At 44.1% G+C, this 11,334-nt stretch overlaps 3 protein-coding genes across 9 annotated transcripts; 1 reads left to right on the plus strand and 2 right to left on the minus strand.

Moving 5' to 3' along the window:
* The first annotated feature begins 268 nt into the window (after positions 1–268).
* LOC141044972 (uncharacterized) lies at positions 269–4,031 on the plus strand. Of its 2 annotated transcripts, none has more exons than XM_073531529.2 (4): positions 269–853; positions 1,100–1,230; positions 1,558–2,151; positions 2,365–4,031. In XM_073531529.2, the coding sequence occupies exons 1-2, from the start codon at positions 484–486 to the stop codon at positions 1,165–1,167; spliced, it is 438 nt and encodes a 145-aa protein (XP_073387630.1). In that variant the 5' UTR covers positions 269–483; the 3' UTR covers positions 1,168–1,230; positions 1,558–2,151; positions 2,365–4,031. The 2 variants fall into 2 exon arrangements, with proteins under 2 accessions (XP_073387630.1, XP_073387632.1); XM_073531531.2 differs by having other exon boundaries at positions 1,141–1,230.
* LOC112277774 (uncharacterized) lies at positions 1,667–3,496 on the minus strand. Its single transcript, XM_024510483.3, has one exon. The coding sequence runs from the start codon at positions 3,494–3,496 to the stop codon at positions 1,922–1,924; it is 1,575 nt and encodes a 524-aa protein (XP_024366251.1). The 3' UTR covers positions 1,667–1,921.
* A 3,264-nt stretch (positions 4,032–7,295) lies between the features above and the next one.
* On the minus strand, positions 7,296–11,109 carry LOC112277701 (acid phosphatase 1). Of its 6 annotated transcripts, none has more exons than XM_024510330.3 (5): positions 10,549–11,109; positions 9,318–9,824; positions 8,271–8,709; positions 7,892–8,101; positions 7,296–7,621 (listed from the first exon to the last, which is right to left on the minus strand). In XM_024510330.3, the coding sequence occupies exons 2-5, from the start codon at positions 9,526–9,528 to the stop codon at positions 7,444–7,446; spliced, it is 1,038 nt and encodes a 345-aa protein (XP_024366098.1). In that variant the 5' UTR covers positions 9,529–9,824; positions 10,549–11,109; the 3' UTR covers positions 7,296–7,443. The 6 variants fall into 6 exon arrangements, with proteins under 6 accessions (XP_024366098.1, XP_024366096.1, XP_024366099.1 ...); XM_024510328.3 differs by having other exon boundaries at positions 10,410–10,823; XM_024510331.3 differs by having other exon boundaries at positions 10,473–10,729.
* Positions 11,110–11,334: the final 225 nt, after the last annotated feature.

Raw genomic sequence — 11,334 nt, forward strand, 5'->3', positions numbered from 1 at the left:
TGTACTGGCAAAGGAGTGTTCAGGAGGTGAACATGTGCAGTGTACAAACCCAGAAAAATAGCCTATTCTGTCACATTCACACATACACACATTTAAAGAAAGAAAGAAAGAAAGCAATTAAAGAGCAAAGCTCAGTACTTTTTCTCATGCAGCTGGGTTTTGTCAACAACAACAACAACAAAAAAATCACAAGTCCTGCACATCTTTCAAACTTGATGATGGGCAAGGGTCTTGATTTCTAGGGGGGGGGGGGGGGGGTCGTGTTTGGCAAGTTCGAAGGTGGATGTGCTGCATGGAGGAGGAAAGGAAGGCATGAGTCACTGTTTGGTTTTCATGCCCAACAGTCTGATGGAGCAGCAGCAGCAGCACAAGAAGATGAAGAATAAGAAGAAGAAGAAAAGGAAGGCCAGTGAAGGAGGATGCTTCATGTGCAACCTGATTTCCGGGGAGGAGAGACCCATAGATTAAAGCAGCCTCTAGGTGATGTTGACTGGACCCAGCAGTGGGTGGACACAACACTATCAGAGGAGGGTGAGGCATCACCTCAAACGCGCTTCACCATGCGGGACGATCACGGTTTGGTGGTACCTGTGCCGATGGCGTGATTCTTGCTGCTACGGCTGCTGCTGCTGCTGCTGCAGATTAGATGGCAACACTATGCGCACTCCAGACCAGGAGAAATCCAAGTACGAGTCCACGGTAGACAATCCAGTCTCCAACTCAAACTCAAGCTCAAGCAACGTCAACCTCCAGGAAAAGTGCCACGACAATGGTGCGAGGGGTGGAAATTGCAGGCCCTCTGACCCACTCCGTGACCTCGGGTTGCTAGGCTCTCACGGGAGCCCGGATATCGGTGCCCCCCCCCCCCCCCCCCCCCTAGGATTCACTCTCCTGGAGACTGCAAAGTCCCTGCATTTCTATCTGTGCATGATATTTAGTTATTTTTACAAATTTTCTGATGTTTGACACTGATTGGAAAACGAATGGCCGAAATTGGTTCTTTCTCTCTCTTTTTGCGTAAAAGCATCTGGTGAATCAGCACTCACGCAGAAGTTTGACATTGTTCAGTATATCTGAGGTGGAATTTTTCTTTTTTTAGATTTATTACCGACTGAGCCTCACGGATCAGCCGGTGAACAGGAAATACGAAACTGGTCTGCAGGTTGATGGATTGAAGCAGCCATGATGAGAACGGATTTTACAGACGGCAACAAACAAGTTCCATGGAAGGTTAGTAGGGCTTTTGCAACTGAGAAATTGTATTAAAAGAAATCATTTACATACTCAAGATGGAGACCTCACACCTGAGACCACCTGAGGCAATTGTGATTTTTGACTGTGCTTCACCAGATTTCAGGCAGGATCATCTTTCATGCACAATTCTAAACTCTTAGATTATTAATACGTGAGAACAAAAGAAGTGAATGATCACTCAATCTCTTGCGGATAGACTCAGCTGCACTTGTGGACGTAAGATTCAGACAACACACTACAGGTAAACTCTCTGTAGCGATGTTTAAATGATAAAGTTTTCTTCACCCCGAGCTTTTGTTGCAGGAAATGGACCGGTAAATGTGCTCTCTGAAGTGCAGCATCTTCATGGAAGCAGATAATTAAGCTCCATCATCCACACACACATACACACACTATCACATTTTCCTACAGATGATCAAAAGTTGCAGCCATGCTTCAACAAGCCTCGGTGGTTATTCCGGCCTTCCATTCTTCAAATAAACACAAAATGCGTCCCAATCACTCTCATATGTTTCAGCACGTGACCATACTGTCAATGTCCTTGATGGCTGATGTGAACGCAGTTAAGTGCCAGAGCTCCTTGGCAACAAGCCGAGACTGAACATGGAATGCAAGATTCATGTCAATATAGCAAAGAGAGTGGTAAAAACGGTGAATCCGGTAATGTTTAAAACAAGAAGAGGGGAAGGGGGCTAGACAGTGGGGAGCTGGGAGGCTTTATGGCCGGCGATAACGGAGGCATGAAGAGGGACAGCGGTGAGTAGTTCATTTGTGGCCAGCACCATGTGCTTGAAGTGGGAGTAGCACCACCCTGTCGAGGTGACTTGAGCAGAACCTCCAGAAAATTATTCAATTTCGAATCCTCCAACGCTTGTGCACAAGTCATCGTGCGATCAGGTACTGCGACTTCCATTTCGCGGCGTCCCTTGCTATTTCCTTCGGGCGATGATGCAGATAGCGAAGCAGCGGCAGCATCAAAGGTTGTGAGGTCGCAGGATTTCTTGCTGATAGTGCTGGAATCACCATCACCTTCGTGAGTGTTCAGAGGCCGCTTTTGCCCTCGAGGTTGATTTGAATTAATGCCGGACTTGTTTTGGGACTGTGATTCAGGCTTTCTGGAAGCTGGAGCCTGCTTGGGTGCCTTAGGTCTGCTCGTTGTCAGTAGCTGAACATTTCGCCCACTGGCTGCTCTAAGCGGAAAATTCAGTAGCGCACGGGATCCCCGGAGCCGAAGAGCGGCATCGTCATATGCGAGCGCTGCTTCTTCCGCAGTGTCGAAAGTTCCCAGCCATAACCGGGATCCCTGTCGGCTAGAATCACGAATTTCTGCCGCGAATTTGCCCCAAGGCCGCTGCCTTACCCCTCTGTAATGCATGTGAGACTGCCTGGGCGCACCTGCTTTCTGACTTGGAGTAGCCCCGTTTGATGTCTGGCTCTTCTTCGGTGCTGGAGCAGTAACTGGACGTTGAGTTTCATCGTTCGACGGTGCAATAGGCTCCGAAACATATACTAGCTCCTCCTTCACTGCCGTAAGTTGTGGTCTTGGGGATAGTTCCCTCCCGAGAGGTGATGGGAGATTAGGCATAGTACCAGCGGTCTTGAGTGGTGAAAGAATCGTCCAGTCATTCTTCATGCTGCTGAAGAGAAACGTGTCGTCAACGTCGTGTTCACTTAGGGGCGGCGTAACGCCGTCACCATACACCGAAAGATGTGCATTACCCATGTTCAATCCTTGTAGGTTGCTGCAGTGCACACGCTTTGATCGCCACGGACTAGCAGGGAGAGAAAACAGTTGACACCCAGACGATGACTCAGGATCCTGCAACACGCCTGCAAGGTCGCTGAACATCGACGATTTGATGTCAACCTCAGAGCAACTGGGTAGTGTGACAGTGAGGGAAGGGCTGGATCGGGATGCAGGTGCCACTTGCTGCGTCGAGCTTCGCCACGTCAAAAGTGCGTCACGCTGGTGAGTTTTGCTCAGAAGCGCTGAAGTTTGCACCTCGTCAAAATCATCCACGATGCAGCTGTGGTAAGGACATCCCAATTCATACTCTTGCTCGCTGTTGCTGTACACTTCGGAAAAACTCAAGGACGCCTGCATGATACCTCCCATTGTAGATACCTGAGGAGTTTGCAGTGACGGATAGAGATTAACCACCAGGTTTTCCTCGTTCAACTCCAACGTCCACGTCAAGTCGCAATCGATTCGAGTGCCAGAAGTCCACAATCCAACAAACATTCCTATGCTTCCAGCATCGTACACACTCAGATGTGCTCAAGCTCATCCAAAACTAAATTTTCCTGTGTTATGTCCTAGAAGCCACCTCAGAAATTTCATGTATCATGGACAAGATTTTCATGGATACACCTGCTGCAGTCAGACTTCTCAAATCCAGAAATGTGACACACTTCAAACTCGGCACATTTTTTTCATAAACTCTGTTACTTTTGTTTCCGTAAACTACGTTACAGCTCGCCTCCACCACGCAGTTCACCGTCGTGGTATACTGTGTCGAAGCGGCATGATCCAACTTGAGTGCTCTACAAGCGATCAATGCGCTGCAGAAACATAACACAGCAATACAACTTCGCAACTAGAAAGCTATTACTGGAACGAAGTTCATTCTGGAGCTGCTCGCTAGTGTTGGATGCTGACCAAGAGCGCCATCGACAGGCAGATTATAGAGCTCCAGGGGTCTTGGTCTTATAATGGTTACCAAGTCAAACAATGATATATGTCAAAACAATTAATCCATTCGATCCATATTTTAAAATGCATGTTTCTGGTTTTGTGAAACCCGATGTATAAAGCCAATGAATCTCTCAAGGAATTACCTGCGAACCAAACATCACCTTTGTTCACTAGTTATATGCAACACTGCCGAGTGAGTTGGAAGGAGGGGATAGTTTTACTCCAAGCCAGTAGGTCCAAGCCAAGGAATTCACGTCCACTTAGGTCACAAACATTGAATTTGTGTTTCTAGATGTTGTGACGTTTCCATGATCGATTTCTTCCTCTGCACCAACTAATCAATCATGTGCTACGACTTTCTTGACAATACTTCGAGAACCAGAAGTACTTAATTCAGTACACGAACAACATACAAAGACCACATTAGCACATTATATTTCCGAAGAATTATGGTGGATATCATAGAGTGATGCGCACATAAAACATGACGGTGACTCGTAAGAATACGCCGGTCACAGCACTGACTGGTTGATGTCATTGATAACAATACCAAGGGACTGGGAGTTTGCTCAAGCAGGACCAGCATTCAAGCGCGTCAAAGGGCTGTGGGCGTGTTCCGTATTCGCCACACGGGAGTAACTCACTCGAAAACGAGAATATCCCGTTTGAAAAGAGGATGATGATGGGAATGCAGAATTCAGAGGTGAGGACTTGTCAAGGGGCAAGTTGGGTGCGGATGACCATCGTCGTGTTGCAACTGGGTACACAACACGTTCCAGAAATTGCTATCATAATCAGGAGAGGAAGACAGCGATCCAGTTGCCACTGTAGTGACGTTGAAATGGATCACGATGCAGGGAAGGGAGCACAACGATCAACATGAGGAGCAACAAAAAGGGATAGTTTATCGGAGGTGCGACACGCACATGCATGGCTGGGGCGAGGTGCTGATGTCAAGGGGAGAAGCAGAAGCAGTGAAACAATGGCGAACTGGGGGAGGATCATGTCACGAACACATCCTAGCGCTGCGAGTCAAAGATTCGACCACCTTTAAAGATGGCTCGCCAATTGTTTCTGGCCCCGAGCTGCTCCGACGTGCACGTCCACTCTCTCTCGCTCGTCATCGCCGCCGTCACGGTGATGCTTTCTTCCTCCTCAATTCCCCCGTTTCATTCCATGTCGGATTCCCCTCCTTCACTACGTGGCAGCTGATGTGGCACTCCTTCTACTCCTCACCCCTTCCATGGCTTTCCATGTAAGTGAGAGTACATGGTGGGCAAATAAAAACTTTTCAGCAGCAGAGATTAACTACAAGATCCACAAGAAAGAACTTGTAATTGTGGATTTATTTCAAGAGATGGGTGGAATATGTACCTCTTTGATGTTTGATGAAAATTGGAGTAGATGGTGGGATTTATAGGATTATTATGTTATTTAAGGTATTGTATTATTATTATTATTTTGGAGATACTTTAATTAGTCATGGCTTCTTGTCTCTTGTTTTCTTCAAGAGTTCTTCTTTTTGACAATTCTCTTGCTTTGTAGCCTCTTAATTTGGTGGATAGTGTTATCTACAATAGAAATGTAGAAAGAACCTTAGGTGATATATACTAATAAGAAGTATATTTTCACACTCATAATATTTTTCTTCCAATGTAAAGTATGCAATAAATTGGGAAAGAAAACAAATAAATAAATGAATTTTAAATTTTTATTTATGATATTGCAAAAAAACTGCATATATTTTATAGAGTTGTATGTTTTAATAAAAGACAAGAAGATATAAATAATATATAAATTAGAATTTATTACAAAATTATTTAAACAATTTTTTCAATTGGTATTTAAAATAAGTGAGTTTTATTTCTCTATCAAAATTACATGCTCCTAAAATAGACAACAGACATAATATATATATATATATATATATATATAACATACTTCTAAAATTGAAATTTATAATTTTTTGTGAATATAATCTATAAGTGTGTTCTTGTGGAATTTCTTAATAAAAATATTCAAATTATTTAATAAAAAAACTTTTTTTTTCTATCAATTATCAAGATTCTTCTCCAAAAAATAAAAAAAATTATTATTGTTGTTATTGATTTTCAAACAATATCTGGAAATAGTAAAATTTACATCCGTAATAAAATTCTTGTATATAAAGTTATTAATATATGTCTTGATTAAAACCTTCTAATAACATTATATTATATAAATTCGATATTATTATTTATCCAAAAAAAACTCATCGTAAAAATTTCTCTTAATACAATCAAGGCACATAATGCATTTTTGGACATTGAGTTATTATAAACTACACCACATTCTATGCATTGCAAAATGTCATAAGTAATGAAACAAAGAATAAAACAATGATATCAAACCATTGTATGGAAACAGTGACTGCAAGATAGAATTGTCCCTTCAAGCATCCCAAAAATAGCTATGACGCCAACGCTCAGAAACTCCCTACTTCGACAAGTCGAATATTTCCATTTCACTCCTTCTATAATCCTGCTTTCGTTGCCGGTATCTACATCTACATATGAAATTTGGAACTTTCCGAACAGACAGGCGATTTCTTAGAACATACGAAGATGTATTTTTTTGGTCCTAGTGCTCAGTTGCTGAACACAAATGGTACAATTTCCATGTATGACATGGATAAATGGAAATTGACTACAGCAATCACACATTAATTTGTGTCACTCTTTCCATCTTCATATCAAAAACCGCCTACTAAATGGAATAGGCTGTATTGGCTTCCAACCAGATGCCACTTTTGCTTAAAGATGTCCACGAGATACAACAGCTTGCATTCAGAAACACGGAGGAAATTAAGGACTGCAACTGCACAAACACAAAGTAGAACACCTTCACAGGAAACATCGCAAACTTTAGTACAAAGGCATCTTGACAAAGTCTCTTTGAGGAAACGCCACTTGCATGCGTTTTATTATTACATGTTTTTAGATAAACACTATTTTCTACAATATTCTTTTGACCCCAACATCCAATGCAAAAGGCGTATTAGCACCTCAAGATAGAATGTTTCCTAGTCAAATGTAGAGGGCTCCCGTAACAGGAGGAAATTCGATGGTGTTCATACAACTCCCACCCAGTCAAACGCATCATAGTAAACTAAAGAAATCTAAGCTTGTGGCGTCAACTGTTTACAAACTGGTGCAGAGTGACGTGTCTTGCCAAGAAAGGAAATGCCCAACGCAGACTGCTCTCATCTCACTGCAAAAAGCTGGTAACGGCAACCAAACCCTCACACCTCTACGGCTTTAATGTTGGAAAAATAAAAATAAAAACAAACAAACAAACAATTAAAACATTATATACAAAAAAATATCGTGAAAAAATCATAAGCAACTCGCTTTACATGGGTAAGCAAAAAAAATAAGAGCGTGCAAAACTATGATAATTAGGCTGTTAATACCAATGGTAACTTTTGTCTCCAACATAGAATAACAACACATCTACTAGTAAATGTAATACATAGGATTAGGCAACTTGAAGACACGCTCTCCAGCGTGTCCCCCTGAACAGTCGCTCCATTGATCACCCAAACAACTTCTAATTCGATAGCCGTCCTTCTCCAGCATTTTCCGGTACTTAGACTTGTAATTAACCGCAGAAACGGTCTCCTCCTCTGGTGACCTGCATTCGAACGAAAAGTGAGCTTAACTTCGCACTTAACTATGTTCGCATGCAATAGCAACCCTGAATGCAAATAGCTACATAGAAATCTGAATGGCTACTCACTAAAAGTAGGGGTGACATGATATCTAGTATGCCCTATGCATAAAGCATGCACGCTGAAGTTCGAGGTTTAACAGAAAATGCAATTCTTGCAAAAGTATTGCAAACCTGCTCAACCACGACCATGATCACAAGCGTACATCAAGTCAAAATGTAAGTGTTACTGACCTGAAGATGAGAGGTCCCCAGTCCGAATATCCAGCATCAAGAAGATTCTGCTTGGTCTTCTCTGTCTGTGACTCAGGCCTTCCTGTGATGAAGGCAAAACTCCAATTCTGAGCCCGAAGGTCTCTGTACAGGGATACCATGGCATCTAGTGGTGGAGCGCTCGCATTGTTCACCCATTCGTTCCACGTTTCTTCGTTCCATCGTTCAACACTGAACAATCAAAGGTTACAGATTCACCAAGGTGCTGCTATATGATCTCCTTCCCTAAAATGGATATTTGAATAGTCTTGTCGTGAAATAGTTAATATAAAACTATTGCAGTAGAATATGAGAATAGATTTCAACTATTAGGAGGCGTAGGGGGGGCAGAACAGCTCACCCATAATGGTGGGCGATGTAATAAGGCATGTTCGACAAGGATGTCTCGTCAATATCCAACACAATGAGGTCCTTTCCGTCTTCATTTGCCTGAATTGCATTTAAATACGTCCTAGCAGCCTCAACAGCCACCGCAAAATCAGAATAGTATTGACCGGAGCCAACATATCCAGCAACAAAACCTTCACACTCCTGCGGTAGGAGGTACCCCTGAAGATTGTTAGTCTCAGCATTGAGAGAAAAACTCGCACACGAATTCGACACAGGCTTCTTCTGACATTTGCCCAACATCACAGCTAGAGTGACCACGAGTGTAAACAGAATGATCCCGATTATAGCCATGACGCCTGTAAGAAGAGTGACTGCAACCGACGAGAGGTAGACCCCAAGATCATCTACTTGTATGTATGCGTTCCCAAATCCATATCTGCTCCCATACACTGCACAAACCAAGCCAAACTCAAAAAACAGTAATTAGACACAAGAGCTGTGACGAAACCTTCTTTCGTTCACATTTAACGATACAATCACTCCGATTAAAGTAAATTAGAGTAACCGAGTCACTAGTTGATCAGCTCATGCCGCATACATTCGCAGTGTACATCGGTCTCCTTCGTTTTCGAGTGTAGCATAGATAGGCTTCCGACATTCAAAATGAGGGAACAGCTGATTAAATCCTCATGAAAAACCTAAAACAATATGCTCTGCAGGCATGTAAAGGGGGTTGTTTTTCATGATTCCAGTTTAAGTATGGATCACGTTTTTCGGCAGAAATTATACTCGCATTATACTGTTCAACTATTCCATAGCTTTTTAGTCTTGGGGCCTACCTTAATGTGAAACGGAATTCTACGTTGAACAACATTTCATATTTAAGAAGTAGGTAATTTCGGCTCCAGATGCAGTCCTATACCCGACTACTTTTACGCCACTTGAAGAAAGAATATTGCAATCGAAATAAACGAAGAAAAAAAAAACTTTCTTAAATACAGCTGGATAATAATGCAACATCCCTAATAAGTGACAGTACAAGCACAATGCCACTTACTCGAGTCTCGGCGGCTTCCAAGGAGCGACTCTCTTGAATTCATTCTGCTGCCGAGCAAAGAGTTTCCGGATGATCTCCCAGCCTCAAGTTCATTGTCGGATCCATAGCTGAAGGACCTGGGCAAGGATGTAGATGACCGCACGTCCGGAACTGAGGACGAGATTAGGGGCTGGTTGCTTTCGCCGGAGGGTTCATCCTCTGCTCCTGCCATCGCTGACCGACCGCTGTGAGTCTGAGATAAAAGAATGCTTGATAACCCACACTCAAAGTTCCAGTGAAGCGGAATAATGCACCGCCTGCACTACTGAAGCCAGATTTGAATATGGTTCGTCGGTCAGCACAGGTTTGGGCAAATGATCCCATCCATTGGTCCACAAACCCTAAAATTCAAATTTTCAAATTATCAGCATATAGGATTTTCAGAATATCAGCGCAGATTTGTCCTCGAGCTGATCTCCAAGCGAAGTCCAGGAACCGCTTCTTGCCTCACAACGACTAGACGCAGATCTGCAGCCAACCGAATGATCAAGCACATTCATAAGACATACAGGCATGATGGGCAACACAAGGACACTTCTATTCACTCCACAACAAGGAGAAGATCGTCGTCAGAATCTCCGGAGAGTTTCAAAATATTTCGAAGAGTTTCAAGCATGCACGACAACCATGACCAACAATGAGAAACTTGAATATAGCGTGTGTTGAGCAGCCAAGACAAGCCAACCCACGAGATCTTGATGTCAAGCTTAATGAGGCAGATCCAACGTTCACAAATATCGTGCCACTCAATCATCCCAAGGCATTCTCCTTCAAATACCACAACCAGACCAACACATTATCCAGGCAAGCACACGACGTCGTCATCATCCAAATTTATCACTCCATCGCACCACAGGTCTCGCAAACATCACCACGGAATTCAAGAGAAGAAACCCAACTCGTCGAACCTCAAAACCCTGCGAGGAGCTATAATCTCGACGATCGAAAGATTCCCCTCACCACAACACTCAGACCCCACATTCGAGCTACTTATCAAACTGGGATTCTGATCCACTGCAATGCATTGCACAGAGACGGGAATGGAGAGGTGACCTTGAAGCACACAGTGAGAGAGAGGGAAGGAAGAGAATGGGAGGAGGGGAGCAGGAAGGGTACGACGAAGGAGGAGGATCCACGGTGGGTGGTGCATGGTCCCATCGGCAGCAAGGGCAGTGAAGGGCAAATGCCAGACCTTTCTCTCGCTCTCTCTCTATCTCGATGTCACATTCAGGTTGTACACAGCCACGGCGTCCGTTGCTGGTTGCGGGTATTATAAGATAACCTGGGCACCACCATTCTGGACTGCCCTTTCGAATGGCTCCTGGAACAGCTCATTCTGATGCTGCAACTCCCATATTCAAACAATGGCGCCTTCACTGGGAACCCGCAAGTGGCTCTTGCTGGTCTGCAATTATTCCCATGCACCCGCATCCTCATCATCCTCATCGTCATCATCCTCTTCCTCCTCCTCTTCCTCCTTCCCCTCCTTCATTCTCGATCCGGGGAGTAGCTCCCGGCACCGCAGTTGGGGCGTCGTATGCGGTCGTAGGCTCGGCTACATATTGCCGCGCATGGGAAATAGGCCATGGGTTTCGTGGATCAGCGGTGAGCAGTTGCGCAAACCATGCTCTTTCCGGTGTGAAGAATCCCGAGAGAGTGAGTGAGTGTGTGTGACTGAGCTGACAACGAGGAGGAGGAATGGAGGTTTGTGCATGAAGGAGAGGTGTGGCAATGGCTGCTGCTTGCCATGTCCATATCCTGGGCAACTGTGAAGTGCCAGCAGTGCCCCAAAGGTCTCAAAACATCTACACCAACAGCCCATTCAGATTGCAAGTCTCAGCAGCTGATGACAGAGTGTGTGCATTCTTGGAATGGCTGCTGGGAGTTGCAGTGATCCAGTCCCCAATTGTCCCTCAATTGCGTCCTACTTCTTGATCACCTTCCCACTTACATGCATTCCTCCATTCTCTCTCTCTCC

Source organism: Physcomitrium patens, chromosome 26 (assembly GCF_059467195.1).
Source record: "Physcomitrium patens ecotype Gransden chromosome 26, ASM5946719v1, whole genome shotgun sequence".
In the NCBI taxonomy this organism is placed as follows: Eukaryota; Viridiplantae; Streptophyta; class Bryopsida; order Funariales; family Funariaceae; genus Physcomitrium; species Physcomitrium patens.

What these genes read in the sequence shown, in the direction of transcription:
- LOC112277701 (XM_024510330.3), bottom strand. Translation starts at nt 9,528, where the DNA reads ATGGCAGGAGCAGAGGATGAACCCTCCGGCGAAAGCAACCAGCCCCTA. An exon ending in TGGAAGCCGCCGAGACTCGA is followed by an intron (nt 8,710 to 9,317) that starts GTAAGTGGCATT and finishes TGGTTTGTGCAG; the next exon opens with TGTATGGGAGCAGATATGGA. An exon ending in TGGGGACCTCTCATCTTCAG is followed by an intron (nt 7,622 to 7,891) that starts GTCAGTAACACT and finishes GTTCGAATGCAG; the next exon opens with GTCACCAGAGGAGGAGACCG.
- LOC141044972 (XM_073531529.2), top strand. Translation starts at nt 484, where the DNA reads ATGTTGACTGGACCCAGCAGTGGGTGGACACAACACTATCAGAGGAGG. An exon ending in TCACGGGAGCCCGGATATCG is followed by an intron (nt 854 to 1,099) that starts GTGCCCCCCCCC and finishes TTCTTTTTTTAG; the next exon opens with ATTTATTACCGACTGAGCCT.
- LOC112277774 (XM_024510483.3), bottom strand. Translation starts at nt 3,496, where the DNA reads ATGTTTGTTGGATTGTGGACTTCTGGCACTCGAATCGATTGCGACTTG.